This window comes from Dendrobates tinctorius, unplaced genomic scaffold (assembly GCF_039654945.1).
Source record: "Dendrobates tinctorius isolate UK_male_01 unplaced genomic scaffold, ASM3965494v1 ptg000165l, whole genome shotgun sequence".
Classification (NCBI taxonomy): domain Eukaryota; kingdom Metazoa; phylum Chordata; class Amphibia; order Anura; family Dendrobatidae; genus Dendrobates; species Dendrobates tinctorius.
The window spans coordinates 34,555,248-34,572,624 of NW_027361832.1; the positions used below are offsets into that span (position 1 = coordinate 34,555,248).

General features: G+C 44.4%; 2 protein-coding genes across 8 annotated transcripts in view; both read right to left on the reverse strand.

Annotated features, from left to right (window-relative positions):
* HNF4G (hepatocyte nuclear factor 4 gamma) overlaps positions 1-17,377 on the reverse strand; it is a 259,847-nt gene that overhangs the window by 37,684 nt on the left and 204,786 nt on the right. For all 7 annotated transcript variants that reach the window (XM_073550629.1, XM_073550628.1, XM_073550627.1 and 4 more), the window contains exon 5: positions 917-1,072. In XM_073550629.1, the coding sequence (XP_073406730.1) occupies positions 917-1,072 (156 nt within the window). The remainder of the gene's footprint in view (positions 1-916; positions 1,073-17,377) is intronic.
* LOC141053045 (uncharacterized) overlaps positions 1,203-17,377 on the reverse strand; it is a 29,037-nt gene continuing 12,862 nt past the window's right edge. The window contains exon 4 of the mRNA XM_073550376.1: positions 1,203-1,357. Within this exon, the coding sequence (XP_073406477.1) occupies positions 1,203-1,357 (155 nt within the window). The remainder of the gene's footprint in view (positions 1,358-17,377) is intronic.

Here is a 17,377-nt window from a genome sequence, read left to right on the forward strand (position 1 = left end):
CACACAGAATACAGAGAATAGATGAGAATAAATGTGCCATCTTTCACTGCTAAATGACTCAAAACAATGTATTAGTTAAATGATGGAAGGTTCAGGTGAATACATGCTCTGATATCCCTAATTATGGCAACAGGCACTTAAATATCCAATGTGTGAATATCCACATATGCATGCACTCACAATGGAGGGAGTCCTACATAATACAATCAAGAACACATGAATATGTGCATAGTTAAGCCCCCGTTACACACTGCGATATCGCTAGCAATATCGCTGTAAAGTCACCGTTTTTGTGACGTTGAAGCGATATTGCTAGCGATATCGCTGCATGTGATACTTACCTCCGACCGGCTCCCCTGCTGGTTACCGCTGATCGCGCGAGAAGCTCCTGGACCATTCCTCATCAGCCACTTCCTGCTGCGCTTCCTGTGGAGAGATGATCGACGAGCGTGGACGCGGGCGGGAGGACGTCAGGATCGCCGCGTCTGATAGGTAAGTAGCGACCCCCGTCCCCAGCGATGTCGCTGGTGAGATCTGCTCATTAGCGACCACCTAGCAATGCACCAGCGATCCTGACCGCGTCATATCGCTAGTCGGGATCGCTGGTGCACCGCTAAGTGTAACGGTACCCTTACACAGAATCACAGCACGACAGCAACATAACAAATATGCTCAGTGAGTGACATATTAAACACAGCAATCTAAATGTAGATACAACCGGTGCGGGCCTAAAGAACACCCCTGACCTGCATTTCATTGGTATAAAATAGATAGATAGATAGATAGATAGATTCAAAAATGTAAAAAACTAAAAGGAATTATTAACATATAGCTTTTTTTTCTAAATAATATATCTAATTATGTCTTGTTGATTTACAGTGCAAGCCAAATTTATTCAGCATTTTTTGCTTTTTACCTGATCATCCAGAGGAAGCTCACCGAAGGCCGGAATGTATTTTGCCCACTCCACTAAGACGAGCAGTTGCTGCTTCATGGATTCACAAATATCACTAACACTAGCAATTTTCTTTGTATTTATGTCAGTACTTGTACCAGAACTTGAGGTCGAGATCTAACCGTGTCGAAAAGAAAAAGAAAATGAATAGACTAGATTAAAACACAAATCACATAAAAAATTACCTTTGTCCAATGCTGTTTTTAAGCAAAAACCACAGAAGCAATCACCCAAATAATTGAAAAACTTAACTTGCCATTATGGATTTCTTATCAACATGCACGCGAATGGTCAAATTGTGCTCCTTCAAGAAGCATGTTAAGCTTACAAAATGTACCATGATGTTTAATAGTTCTGCATATTTTAAGGAAGCTTTATTAATGCCCTTCATAGTAGCGACACCTGAAAAAGTAGTGTTGCAAGAAATACAGTGGCATTTCCTATTTAATTACTGTTTTTTTTTTATAAAGTTATGTTTTTGTTCTATATGGGGAAAAATATACAGTACTTTTTGCAGTTTAGTTTACTTTGAAGTCACCTCCTTAATATCATAATTAAGATAAATCTGTTGACGATTCCCTAATAAAATGTATATTTAGTAACGTGTATTTAATGAAGAGAACTAATATCATAAACCCTGTATGTATTTCTTGGCTAATATAAGACTATATAATACTGGATGCCCCACACCTCTTATTTGTAGCTATCCGCATATGCACAGTATACACAGAAAGCTGCCAATCAATGGTCTGGATGGGTTATAAAGGGCTCAGCATTGAGAAAGCAGGCTAATCTGCATCAGAGAAAAGAGTTTTTAATTAAAACTGCAGCAATCACTAAAGTACAGTAAGTTACAGACATCTGAAATTAAGGTCTCTGTCCCTACATTATGATGCCCTCAGATGTGGTAGGAAAACTCTGGTGTAGATTCCTTTTAGTGCCTTCACGACCTTTGACGTAAGTTTACATCATGGTCGAGATGTGGGTTCACGACCTATGATGTAAATTTATATCAAGCTGATCACGTGGGCACAAGAGTGGATCCCTGCACGATCACCACCAGGAATGGGGCATAAATAATATCCAAGCTCCAGCTATCATAGCCAGGAGCAGTGTATGCAATGCCCCTGTCTATTTAGCCCCTTTAATGCCACGATCAATAGTGATCACAGCATTCAGGAGGCTGAGAATGGGAGGTGGCTCAAGCTCCCTTCAGATCAACATCCCAGTGACGTCATCAGGAGGGTCCTACCGTAGTTATGGCAATCTGAGATCGTCATGACGACCTCAAGATCTGCCAGCTATGGTAGCCTGTTTAGTCCTTAAATGAAGCATGGTCTAAGAGGCTTCGGTCAGTGTCACACTAAGGCCAGGGTCACGCATGTATGAAAAAACAGTCCAAGTCTCCCTGCCAAGAATCGCAGGAGTGTAATGCGAGTGTACAATCCAATTTCTCACACCTACCATGCGATTTACATCTGAATGCAGTGCGATTGCTATCTTATCGCTATGTGATTTTAACATGAGCTTTTAAATGCAACAATTCTCAGTGTCGTTTACACATCATTTCCACACAAAATACTCTTGAAAACACACATGGCCCCTTCCTAGGCTATTAATATCTGCCCCCAGCTGTCTGCATAGCTTTTGCTATCTACAGTGCCTTGCAAATGTATTCGGCCCCCTGAAACTTTTGCAGCAAACTCACTCCAGAAGTTCATTGTGGATCTCTGAATGATCCAATGTTGTCCTAAGTGACTAATAATGATAAATATAATCCACCTGTGTGTAATTAAGTCTACGTATAAATGCACCTGCTCTGTAATTGTCTCAGAGTTCTGTTTGAAGCACAGAGAGCATCATGAAGACCAAGGAGCACAACAGGCAGGTCCGTGATACTGTTGTGGAGAAGTTTAAATCCAGATTTGGATAAAAAATGATTTCTAAAACTTTAAACATCCCAAGGAGCACTGTGCAAGCGATCATATTGAAATGGAAGGAGTATCATACCACTGCAAATCTACCAGCCGTCCCTCTAAACTTTCAACTCAAACAAGGAGAAGACTGATCAGAGATGCAGCCAAGAGGCCCATGATCACTCTGGATGAACTGCAAAGATCTTCAGCTGAGGTGGGACAGTCTGTCCATAGGACAACAATCAGTCATACACTGCACACACTGCCTTTATAGAAGAGTGGCAAGAAGAAAGCCATTTCTCAAAGATATCCATAAAAAGTGTTGTTTAAAGTTTGCAACAAGCCACCTGGGAGACACACCAAACATGTGGAAGAAGGTGCTCTGGTCAGATGAAACAAAAACTTTTTGGCAACAATGCCAAACAATATGTTTGGCGCAAAGGCAACACAGCTCATCACCCTGAGCACACCATCCCTACTGTCAAACATGGTGGTGGCAGCATCATGGTTTGGGCCTGCCTTTCTTCAGCAGTGACAGGGAAGACGGTTAAAATTGATGGGAAGATGGATGGAGCCAAATACAGGACCATTCTTGAAGAAAATCTGCAAAAGACCTGAGACTGGGATGGAGATTTGTCTTCCAACAAGACAATGATCCCAAACATAAAAGCAAAATCTGTAATGGAATGGTTCACAAATAAACGTATCCAGGTGTTAGAATGGTCAAGTCAAAATCCAGACCTAAATCCAATCGAGAATCTGTGGAAAGAGCTGAAAACTGCTGTTCACAAACGATCTCCAACCAATCTCACTGAGCTCGAGCTCTTTGCGAAGGAAGAATGGGCAAGAATTTCAGTCTCTCAATGTACAAAACTGATAGAGACATACCCCAAGTGACTTGCAGCTGTAATCGCAGCAAAAGGTGGCGCAACAAAGTATTAAGTTAAAGGGGCCAAATAATATTGCACGCCACACTTTTCAATTTTTGTATTTCCACAAAAATTTAAAATAACCAATAAATTTCATTCAACTTCACAATTGTGTCCCACTTGTTGTTGATTATTCACCCAAAATTAACATTTGGGGCCGAATACTTTCACAAGGCACTGTTTAGATAGATAGATAGATAGATAGATAGATAGATAGATAATAGGTAGATAGATTAAAAGCCAGCAAATCATCTGCCGTGTACAGTATAATCACAGAGTAACAAGTTAGAATGCAATAGATAGAATAGATGTATATACTGTATATGCTGTATATGTCAGTGACACACACACATATACAGTATATGTGTGTGTTTATATTACATTGATTGATAGAAGAAAAGCCGGTAATTCACCTGCTTTAGGTAGAATAGAGATATGCATACATGATACATAGATATATACATGTCAGTGACGCACACATATATGTATTTATATTGCATGGATAGAAGAAAAGCCAGTAATTTATTTGAAATTATTTGCCGTTTTCTGTAAAATCACTGCGGGAGCCAACAGGATAGTAAAAATTAATTAAATACAATAATAGAATAGGTAGATATATAGATGTCAGTGATAAATACAACTAGTACTGTGTGTGTGCAAATTACTCTAGATGTATTTTATTGATAGATTATCTTTCGGAAAAAAATGGTTTGGGCTCCCATGCAATTTTTGTAACCAGCAGAGGGAAAGCATATGACTGAGGGCAGATGTTTATAGCCTGGGAAGGGGGTAAAACCCATGCAGCTTCCCAGGCTATTAATATCAGCTCACAACTGTATACGTAGCTTTTACTGGCGATTAAAATGGGGGACCCCCAAAAAAATAATGTGAGGTCCTCCTATAATTACTAACCAGCAAAGGCTATGCAGACAGCTGCGGGCTGATATTAATAGCCTAGGAAGGGGCCATGGATACTGGGTCCCCTTGCTAAAAACATCATCTCTCAGCCACCCCAGAAAAGGTGCATCTCTAAGATGCACCAGTTCTGACACTTAACCTTGCTCTTCCCACATGCCCTGTAGCGGTGGCAAGTGTGGTAATATTTAGGGGGTTGATATCACCTTTGTATTGTCTGGTGAGATCAAGCCACAAGGTTCGTAATAGAGAGGTGTCAATAAGACGCCCCATTACTAACCTCATAGTCACATTGTAAGAAAACACAGACACCCAGAAAAAAGTCCTTTAATTGAAAGAAAGATACAGACGCCTTTAATATTCTTAATAAAACCATACTTATGACCTCGCCTAATTCCATGGATGCCTTCATCATCTGCAAAAGAGGTAAAAATACAAACAACAAAAATCCTCACCTTTCCGCAGAGGTGCTTTTAATCCATTAGTCCCACAACAGGTTCAGTGCTGCTACATCTAGATGGCAGGCTGCTGTCATGTGCCACGTTCTGTGTGACACGGCCAGCAGGCCGGTAACTGATACAACCGGACATGGCACGTGTAATTGACCAGTGTGACGGGCACGCAGGCTGGTAACTAATACAACCAGACAAAGGGGATAGGGAAAACCTGGGTAACAATAACAATGGTGGCCCTGCGATAGGGAACGGGGAAGTGGAGACCTCCTGCACTCCCCTGAGTCAGTGTCTCTACACTCCTAACGTTTCCTAGGCCGGTTCCGCACCGGGCGCCGATCAGGAACCTAAAAACCCTGACTCGCCCTGCACCTAAACCCTCACTAGGGAAATGGTCGGTGCGGAAACTAATCCCACCACTGCACTAAACACACATAAGGAAAAGTGACAAAACAGGGGAACACCACTTAGCTTTGCTCTGTTGCTTATGCTCCCAGCAACAGAGCCCACCACCTGCGTGCAACTTTTCCTCCTAACGGATCCAACACCATAGTGCAGCCTTGGAGCAAACAGAGTGCACCACCTGCGTACAGCTGTCCAGAAACAAAGTCCAGCAAATGATTCCAGCTAGCTTTTCTGCCAAAGAGTCCAACATTTTGAGTCCAGCTTTCCAGCAACCGAGTCCAGCATCCTGAGTGCAGCTCTACACCATAGCCGCCACTCCACCAAGTAATGCCAGCCATCCTTGCAGACACCATAGCTGACACTCGACCAAGCCATGCCATCCCTCCTTGCAGACACCATAGCTGCTACTCCAGGACTCTCACTGAGCTGCCCGTGACTCTCCTTCAGCTCCATTCTTCACCCAGGCTTGCTTGCAAATGAGAAACTATCACCAATAGTGATTGACACACCTGACACTCTTTTATAGGGCAATCACACCTGTTACATAATCACGTGCACAAACTAAGGAAACCAGAGTGCATTGACCCTAATGGCAACCAGGGGGAAAACTACAACTGAAACCACCACAGTGCAATGACCCTAATGGCCACCGGGGGCAAAACCACCTTTGGCACACAGCCAAAGGAAAAAAAGGTTACTTTGTGCATTTAATCTGTCAGATTCAACCTGGATCATGACAGTACCCTCCCCTTAATGAGGGGCCTCTGGACCCTCAAGACCACCTGGATCCAGACTTCCCCCAGCAACCACCTGCACTTCAGGTTTATGACAAATGCACCGCTGGTATTGGCAATAAGTTCTGGAGGCACCACACATCTCCAAAGCGCTGACCTGGGGAATGAGTTATGTATGTGTATGATAGATATGAGCTGGTAAGACTCCACAACACACTCCCACTAGATGTTTTTTGGTGGGACCCATACACACTCGTTCACACACAGGTCCGGACCTGAACATTTATTGCCACACATTCGTTTGTCAATAATTGGGGAACTCTCTCTGGGATCGACAACAGAGGCGTCCCCCTGTGTCACCACACTCACACCCCCGCTATTCACCACGGGAACACCACGCTCCAAACCTTTTCACCATGAGGTTTGCGCCTCTCTGGGTAGGCTAATGGCGAGGGTTGAGATTTACCCCAACTCCCCCACACCACACCTGCTGCTCACACCGGTGAAGGAGTGTTCTGGGATATGGAGGAAAAATACATGCCCTGGTCACCTTCCTCCACATGACCAGGAGGGGGCAGCTTCTTCAGTGGTATGGAAGATTTGGCGTGAGCCCCACGGACTAATACTAGTCTGCTCACTACCAGGACATACCCCTTCACCTCGGAGAACCCCAGACAGCACCATGGGGACACCAACTCCACCCACCTGTCTGGGTGCATCTGCCTGTATGAGCAAGTCCCGCTCCCCACCAGCGACTCTAGGGGGCTTCATTGTCAGCTGCTATTAGATTTTCCTGTTGAGTCATAGGGAAGGCCCCAGACCCTGATTACTGCTGCTGGAACTGCTTACACACCATGCAGCTCCTCACTCACCTCAATGAGGCCCAGCAGCAAATGCTCACAGGTCTGAACATGGCCCGAGGCTCAACAGAAAAAAAAATGTAAGGCTGGTGATAATGTCACGTGCCCCGTCCTGTGTGACATGGCCAGCAGGCCGGTAACTGATAAAACAGGACACGGCACGTGTAATTGTCCAGTGTGACGCGGCCCGCAGGCTGGTAACTAATACAACCAGACAAAGGGGATAAGGAAAACCTGGGTAACAATAACAATGGTGGCCCTGCGATAGGGAACGGGGAAGTGGAGACCTTCTGCACTCCCCTGAGTCAGTGTCTCTACACTCCTAACGTTCCCTAGGCCGGTTCCACACCGGGCACCGATCAGGAACCAAAAAACCCTGACTCGCCCTGCACCTAAACCCTCACTAGGGAAATGGTCGGTGCGGAAACTAATCCCAGCACTGCACTAAACACACATAAGGAAAAGTGACAAAACAGGGGAACACCACTTAGCTTTACTGTGTTGCTTACGCTCCCAGCAACAGAGCCCACCACCTGCATGCAACTTTTCCTCCGAACGGATCCAACACCATAGTGCAGCCTTGGAGCAAACAGAGTCCACCACCTGCGTGCAGCTGTCCAGAAACAGAGTCCAGCAAATGAGTCCAGCTTTTCTGCCAAAGAGTCCAATATTTTGAGACCAGCTTTCCTGCAACCGAGTCCAGCATCCTGAGTGCAGCTCTACACCATAGCCGCCACTCCACCAAGCAATGCCAGCCCTCCTTGCAGACACCATAGCTGACACTCGACCAAGCCATGCCAGCCCTCCTTGCAGACACCATAGCTGACACTCCAGGACTCTCACTGAGCTGCCCGTGACTCTCCTTCAGCTCCATTCTTCACCCAGGCTTGCTTGCAAATGAGAAACTATCACCAACAGTGAATGACACACCTGACACTCTTTTATAGGGCAATCACACCTGTTACATAATCACGTGCACAAACTAAGGTAACCATAGTGCAATGACCCTAATGGCCACCGGGGGGAAAACTACAACTGAAACCACCACAGTGCAATTACCCTAATGGCCACCGGGTGCAAAACCACCTTTGGCACACAGCCAAAGGAAAAAAAAGAATCTGTCAGCTCCAACCTGGATCATGACAGTTGCATGGTGCAACCATACAGACTGTCATTCAGGGGAGAAACTGAGCACCGTGTGCTCAGTGTCTGCCTGTGAACTGCTATTCCCTGTCCGATGGCACAACAAGCGTGAGAAAGTTCTCCTGCTCGTGTGGTGCCATCTGACAGGTCCTGCAAGTTCACGGCCAATGAACTCTCTTCACCTATGTGATGTCAGCGGCCATGGGAAAATTTCCCACGATGCTCCCGCTGGTGTCACATAGGTGAAGTAAGTTCATTGGCTAAGAACTCGCAGGACCTGTGAAACAGCACTGCGTGAGCAGGAGAACTTTCTCAAGCTTGCGGTGCCATCAGACAGGGAATAGCAGTTCACAGACAGGCACTGAGCACACAGTGCTCCGTTTCTCTGCTGGATTACAGGCTGTATGGTCGCATCATGCAGCCTGCCATCTAGATGTAGCAGAGCTGATCTCGTCATAAGACTAATGGATTAAAAGCATCTCTGCTGGAAGGTGAGGAATTTTGTTCTTTTACCTCTTTTGCAGATGACAAGGGTATCTGTGGAATTAGGCAAGATCATAAGTATGGTTTAATTAAGAATATTAAAGGAGTCTGTGTCATTTTTTAAAATAAAGGACTTTTTTCTGAGTGACTGTGTTTTCTTACAATGTGACTATGGGGTTAGTAATGGGGGCATCTTATTGATGCCTCTCCATTACTAACCTCGGGGCTTGATGTCACCAGACAATACAAAGGTGACATCAAGGCCCCCAACTATTACCCCACTTGCCCCCACTACAGGGCAAGTGGGAAGAGCAAGGCTAAGTGCCAGAATTGGCGCATCTTAGAGATGCATGTTTTCTGTGGTGGCTGGAAGCTGATGTTTTTAGCCGGGGAGCCAGTATCCATGGCCCCTTCCTAGGCTATTAATATCAGCCTGCAGCTGTCGGCATAGCCTTTGCTGTCTATTAATTATAGGGGGACCCTGCATCATTTTTTTTCAGAAAATAATCTTTTATTAATTAAATACCGTACATGTACAGTAATTTGCACACACACTGTACTAATTGAATTTTTCACACACATCTATATATCTATCTATTCTACTTTTATTTACTGTATGTAATCCATCTCTTTTATCCTGCTGGCACCTGCAGTGATTTTACAGAACACGGCAGATAAATTACTGGATTTTCCTCTATCCATGCAATATAAATGCATATATATATATATATATATATATATATTTATGTGTCACTGACATGTACAGTATATATCTATGTGTCCTATATTTATATATCTATTCTACCTATTCTGTTCTAACCTGTCAGTATGGTTTTACTGTATGCAAATGAATTGCTGGCTTTTCAAATGACACCGGTGCATAAAAACCGGACAGCACTAGCATGGTCTGAATGCTGTGTGATTTTTTTCTTGCACCCATAGGCTTGCAATGGCGCGTCTTGTCCAAGTCTCTGTGACAATTGCAGAATGCTGCGATTTTACACGCACTTAGAATACGCCTGAGAAAAAAAACGGTGATGTGAGCTGGCCCATAGATTAACTCTGGTCCAAGTGTTATGCAATGTTTTCTTGCATAGCACATGTCCGTATTTTATGGTAGACCCTGACCTATTAGGTATAATGCATTGCAGTTTTTGCTCATTCCGCCTCCCAAAAATCAGAATAGAAGGCAATCAAAACATGTTGTGTGCTCGAAAATGGTACCAATGAAATCTTTAATTCGTCCTGCAGAAAAACAAGCTCTCACATGGGTTTGTCGGCAGAAATTTAGAAAAATTATAGCTCTCAAAATATTTGTGTTTTAGTGTAAGATAGCAGCAAAACATAAAAAAGATACAAATGTGGTATCACTTTAATCTCATTTACATGAAGAATAAAGTCACCTAATCACTTATACTGCATAAGAAATGGTGTAATAAATGAATACAACAAATTCTTGACCTTCTGTTGATTTATTCATTCTGCCTCCCAAAAATCGCAGTAAGGTCCGGAGAACACTTACCCTTCTCTCTGTACTGAGAGCCTACCTTGGAGTTTCCTTGTATATCTCTGAAATATGTGAGTCAGACGGGAGTCCCTGAAGATCTCCTGTAATGAGTCCCATGGAGACATTGTGGACGCCATCTCGCTTATGATCCAGCAGTTTCCGTCTTTTTAAGAGTGACTAAAATTGCGGTAGGCCACAATTTTGCGCACCTCTGCAAAGAAGGATACTGCTGAACAGAAGATAGACCGAGTCCAAAGTGACTCTGCTGCCTCATTATAGTGAATAAATACCTTAGGGGTTTCATCTGAATCACATCATTTGGAGATTTAGATGAAACCCCGATGTAAGTGCTTGCAATGAGTCGTGATCGTGAACCAAAAAGGTTGTATAAAATGATGTCAATAAAAGCTTCAATTTAAACCACAAAAAGCAAGTCCTTAATCAGGTCATATAGGGGACTTCCACATTACTGGTAACACAAAGTTTCGGGAAATGTGCTATGGTTCCTTGCCCCCCAAAACTAATCCAGTGAATTTTGCACTCCCAAATCCAAATACCCTCCTCCAGGTGCCCTACATGAACCTGGTTAATTTACAGGGTCCATGTCTCCTGAAGCACAAGCTGGGCACTACAATCCCAGATTTGCAATTTCAACTCAGTAAAATGCATCGCTAATAGTCTCTAGAAAACACCCATGGAGTCACAATTGTCACTACACCTGTAAATAAATTCCCAAAGGGGTGTAATTTTAAAAATCGGGTCACTTGCTCTTCTGGTACTAAGAGGCTCTGTACATGGAGTCCGGAAAATATTCTATGATATGTTCAATTGTCATTTGTTTTGAGTCAAATAGTGCTTCTTCCCTTCCAAGTCTCACCGTGTAGCTAAGCTGTATTTTACAGCAATATCTGGATTATTCCCACAGTCAGCAGAAATTGTGTGATAAATTTTGGTAACATTTTGACCCATTTTCCTGTGTGAAAATGTAAAATCTGGGGCTAAAACAACATTTTTGCTATAAAAATGTGATTATTTTTTCTATTTTTCCAGTCAATTTTGTGCTCCAAAATGTAAATGTTGCTTCTTCCCTTCCAAGCTCCGCCATGCACCCAAACAGTAGTTTTCCATCACATATAGCACATCAGTGTATTCAGGAGAAACTGTACAACAGAATTTATATGGTCCATTTTCTCCTGTTACCCTTTTGAAAATGCAAAATTTTAGGTTAACCCCTTACCTACAATGGACGTAATATTCCGTCCATGTGACCCTGGACCTAATTACCATGGACGGAATATTACGTCACAGCGATCAGCGGCGCCCACGTGGTGAGCGCCGCTGATTGCGGCCAGGTGTCTGCTGATTATCACAGCTAACACCCGGCACAATGTGTCAGGGGCAGTCATGGACCGCCCCCGACACGTTAACCCCTTGCACACCGCGATCAAACACGATCGCGGTGTACCGGGGTTTAAAGGGAAGCATCGGCAGGGAGGGGGCTCACTCCATGCTTCCCTGAGCCCCCCACGGCAGCACAATGTGCAGCGCTGCTGCGGGGGCTCCTTTCCTGCAGGTCCCTGGATCCAATATGGTGGCGGTGACCTCCGGGGGCCTGCAGGAAGCTGGCTTCCTCAGTGCCTGCAAAGCGCAGGCATGAGGAAGCCTTCTGGACTGCCTGTGACAGATCGCTGATCTGTCACAGTGATCTGTGATGTGACAGATCAGCGATCTGTCATAGGACAGTTATGTCCCCCCTGGGACATTGTAATAAAGTAAAAAAAAAAAAAAAAAGTGTAAAAATAATTTTAAAAAAATCGCTTAATAAATTAAAAAAAAAAATATATTCCCCAATAAATTCATTTTTTGGAAATAAAATAAAAAAAGCAATAAAAGTACACATATTTGGTATCGCCACATCCGTAACGACCCGCCCTATAAAGCTGTCCCAATAGTTAACCCCTTAAGCGAACCCCTTAAAAAATAAAAATAAAAAACTAAGCAAAAAATAATGATTTATTATCATACTGCCGAACAAAAAGTGCAATAACGCACGATCAAAAAGACGCATATAAATATCCATGGTACCGCTGAAAACATCATCTTGTCCCGCAAAAAATGAGCTGCCACACAGCATCATAACTGAAAAAATAAAAAAGTTATAGCTCGCAGAATAAAGTGATGCAAAAATAATTATTTTTTATATAAAATTGTTTTCATAGCATAAAAGCACCAAAACATAAAAAAAGACCTAAATGAGGTATCGCTGTAACCGTACTGACCCGAAGAATAAAACCGCCTTAGAAATTTTACTGTAAACGCACCACCCAAAAGAAATTCATGAAACGCTCGTTTTTGTAAATTCTGAGTCCCAAAAAACAAAATAAAAAGCGATCAAAAAAGTCACGTGCCCGAAAATGATACCAATAAAAACATCAACTCGTCCCGCAAAAAATAAGACCTCACAAGACTCGGTGGGTCAAAATATGGAAAAATTATAGCTCTCAATATGTGGTGATGCAAAAACTATTTTTACAATAAAAAGTGTCTTTTAGCGTGTGACAGCTGCCAAACATAGAAACCGCCGTAAATAGTAAATCAAACCCCCCGTTATCACCCCCTTAGTTAGGGAAAAATAATAAAATTAAAAGAAAATGTATTTATTTCCATTTTCCCATTAGGGCTAGGGTTAGGGCTAGGGTTAGGGTTAGGGCTAGGGTTAGGGCTAGGGTTAGGGCTAGGGTTAGGGCTAGGGTTAGGATTAGGGCTAGGATTAGGGCTAGGAATAGGGTTAGGGGTGTTTTGGGGTTAGGGTTGGAGTTAGAATTAGGGGTTTCCACTGTTTGGGCACATCAGGTGCTTTCCAAATGCAACATGGCGTCTGATCTCAATTTCGGCCAATTCTGCGTTGAAAAAGTCAAATGGTGCTCCTTCCAAACTCTGCCATGCTCCCAAACAGTGTTTTACCCCCACATATGGGGTATCAGCCTACTCAGGACAAATTGCAAAACAACTTCTGGGGTCCAATTTCTCCTGTTACCCTTAGGAAAATAAAAAATTGGGGGCAAAAATATCATTTTTGTGGAAAAAAATTATTTTTTTATTTTCACGCCCGGGCGTTATAAACTTCTGTGAAGCACTTGAGGGTTCAAAGTGCTCACCACACATCTAGATAAGTTCCTTAGGGGGTCTAGTTTCCAAAATGGGGTCATTTGTGGGGAGTTTCCACTGTTTAGGTACATCAGGGGCTCTCCAAATGCAACATGACACCGGCAGACCATTCCATCAAAGTCTGCATTCCAAAACGTCACTACTTCCCTTCTGAGCCCCGACGTGTGCCTATACAGTAGTTTTCTCCCACATATAAGGTATCAGCGTACTCAGAACAAATTGGACAACAACTTTTGGGGTCCAATTTCTCCTGGTACCATTGGGAAAATAAAAAAGTTGGTGACTAAAAGATCATGTTTGTGGAAAAAATACGATTTTTTAATTTTCACGCCTAGGCATTATAAACTTCTGTGAAGCACTGGGGGGTTCAAAGTTCTCACCACACATCTAGATAAGTTCCTTGGGGGGTCTAGTTTCCAAAATGGTGTCATTTGTGGGGGGTTTCCACTGTTTTGGTACATCAGGGGTTTTCCAATCGCGACATGGTGTCCGATCTCAATTCCAGCCAAAAACGTCAAATTGCGCTCCTTCCCTTCCGAGCTCTGCCTTGCGCCCAAATAGTGGTTTACCCCAACATATGGGGTATCAGCGTACTCAGGACAAATTGCACAATAACTTTTAGGGTCCTGTTACCATTGGTAAAATGAAAATTGGGGGTGAAAAGATCATTTTTGTGGAAAAAATATGATTTTTTAATTGTACCGCTGTACGTTATAAACTTCTGTGAAGCCCTTGTGGGTAGAGTTGAGCGACTTTTGGTTTTTTAGGGTCGCGTTTCGTTTCGTGAAACCCGACTTTTCCAAAAGTCGGGTCGAGCAAGATCGTCCGATTATAGGGAAAAGTCGGGGTCGTCCCGAAACACGAAACCCAATGTAAGTCAATGGGGAATAAAAGTCGGCAGTGAGAGGAGGACAGGAAACACACCTACAGTGCCCATTTGAATGCCAAAAGCATCAATTCTTCTTTCTTAAGCTTGTCAACCTTAATTAACTTCATAATACAAGTTACGCACTGAAAAATGGGGGTTATTTGGCTACAAACTGTGGAGGGGGAGGGCTGGCTCCAGGTTTTCATGTGCCCTGGGCGAAAGAGCGCCCCTTTAACACATACCACAACTCATCATGCTCCGATACGGCAGAGAAATAGCGGTATAGTCCAATGAAAAATACCTCACTTTTTACATCTCATGACGAGGCACATCTATTTCTCCATACAGAATCATTGGTCCCATATAATGTTTGAAACAGTATATGATGAGCTCCACATAATGCTACAGTATATGTTGGTCCCCATGGATGAAGCTCCACTGTCTTATGGGCCCAAATAATGCTCCAAACATAATGGGCCCCATTTCTAATGCTCTAGTGTATAATGGGCCCCGTAAATGCTGCTCCAGTGTCTGATGTCCACCTTTGGAATGTTCCAGTGTATGGTGGGCCCCATCTATCATTCTCCAGAGTATAGTGTTCCCCAAAAATTGCTGTCCCAACATTGAAAACAATCAAATAAGTCTCCTCGCTAGGGAATCCCTGTACTTGTCTGGACAGGTGCTGTAGCTTGCTTAACAGCTCGCCAGCCGTTCTCACGCCCAGTATGGATTACACATGATTGCACAAAGGTGAGAAAGGGTACCGTATCCCCAGATAACATGTATGGATAGTGTACACATTCAAAATATATGTCTCAGGAGGCAGGCTCAGACGGTGTTAGGCCCAGTATGGATTGCACGTGATTGCACAAAGGTTAGAAAGGGTACCGTATCACCGGATAACATGTATGGATAGCGTACACATTCAAAATATATGTCTATACAGCATGAGGCAGGCTCAGACGGTGTTAGGCCCAGTATGGATTGCACATGATTGCACAAAGGTTAGAAAGGGTACCGTATCACCGGATAACATGTATGGATAGCGTACACATTCAAAATATATGTCTATACAGCATGAGGCAGGCTCAGACGGTGTTAGGCCCAGTATGGATTGCACGTGATTGCACAAAGGTTAGAAAGGGTACCGTATCCCCGAATAACATGTATGGATAGCGTACACATTCAAAATATATGTCTATACATCAGGAGGCAGGCTCAGACGGTGTCAGGCACAGTATGGATTTGACGGCCCAGATTACACAGCGGAGGAGCAGGGAGAGGTAAAGATTGCAAATGCTGGGGCCCTGCCCAAGCAAGGGGGGCCCACTCGTGGGCGTCGGTACTGGCACTGGGCCCCTCATAGTACAGCGGTGTGTCTGACGGCGGGTGTGCACCACCACCGTCAGAGACACTTGATTGCACTATGAGGGACCCTGTGCCAGTGCCCGCGCCCAAGAGTCGGCCTACCCACCTGTCCAGGGCAACGGCACTCGCACGGTGTCGTGCGCTAGGTGGTTACCCCGGCCATGGGGGGGAGGCAGCACAGTTAGGGAGTTTTAGAAAGTGGCATATGTTGATGTTGGACATTCAGCTGATGCAAAAGGTGAAATAGGTGAAGTACCAGGAAGAGGTGGACCAAAGCAAGCCATTTTTCTGTCACCCTATGTGTCATCAGGGGAAGGTGGGACAAAATCCTTGGAAACCCATGCGTGGTTCATTTTAATGAAGGTTAGATCATCCACATTTTGGGTTGACAGACGGGTCCTTTTTTCTGTCAGGATTGATCCAGCTGCACTGAAGACTCTTTCCGATAGCACACTTGCAGCTGGGCAAGCGAGATCCTGTAAGGCATATTGGGCCAATTCAGGCCAGGTGTCCAGTTTAGCGGCCCAATAGTCAAAGGGGAATGACCTGTGTGGGAGAACATCGATATGGGAGGAAAAGTAGTTTGTAACCATAGTTGACAACTGCTGTCTCCTGTCACTTTCCATCGATGCAGTATTACCAGTTGTGTGAGCGGTATTTGAAAAATTAGTCCACAACATTGTCATGAAACCCCTGTCTCCAACGCCACTTCTGCTGTGTGCACCACGAACACCTCTGCCAAGCTGCCCCCGGCCCGTACGGCTCGTGTGAGAACCATCACCGCTGCTGTGTGCTGGGAATGCCTCAAGCAACCGATTTACCAGAGTTGCTTGTTTATTAGCCAATATTAGGTCAAGGTTCTCCTGTGGCATGATGTTTTGTAATTTGCCTTTATAGCGTGGATCCAGGATGCTGGCCAACCAGTAGTCGTCATCGTTCATCATTTTGGCAATGCGGGGGTCCCTTTTTAGGATCCGCAAGGCATAATCTGACATGTGGGCCAATGTTCCCGGTGTCAATGATGCACTGCAAGTGGTGGGTGGAGGAGCACTTTCTGGCAAATCCACATCCCTCCAGTCACGCACAAACCCTGTACCAGACCTTGCCATGCCAACATTTTCACTTGCCCCACGAGATGCATCCTCCTCCCCTAAGTAATCATCCCCATCATCATCCTCCTCCTCCTCTTCTTCCTCCACCTCGTCCAGGAGAGGTCCCTGAGCAGACAATGGCTGAATGTCTTCAAGGATTCCCTCCTCCTCTTCCTCCTCATCAACATTGGCTGCAGACGCCTGCTCCTTAAGGTGCATCAAAGTTTGCATGAGCAGACGCATAAGTGGGATGCTCATGCTTAGGATGGCGTCGTCTGCGCTTACCAGCCGTGTGCATTCCTCAAAACACTGAAGGACTTTACAAAGGTCTTTCAGCTTCGACCACTGCACACCTGTCAACTCCATGTCTGCTCTCAAAGTGCCTGGCCGTGTATCCTCCCACAAATGCATTATGGCCTGCCTCTGCTCGCACAGCCGCTCCACCATGTGCAGGGTGGAGTTCCACCTTGTTGCAATGTCGATAATGAGGCGGTGGTTGGGAAGGTGGAGCAATCGCTGCAGCTTCTGCATACGAACGGAGTGTACAGGCGACCGGCGGATGTGCGCGCACAGTCTTCGCACC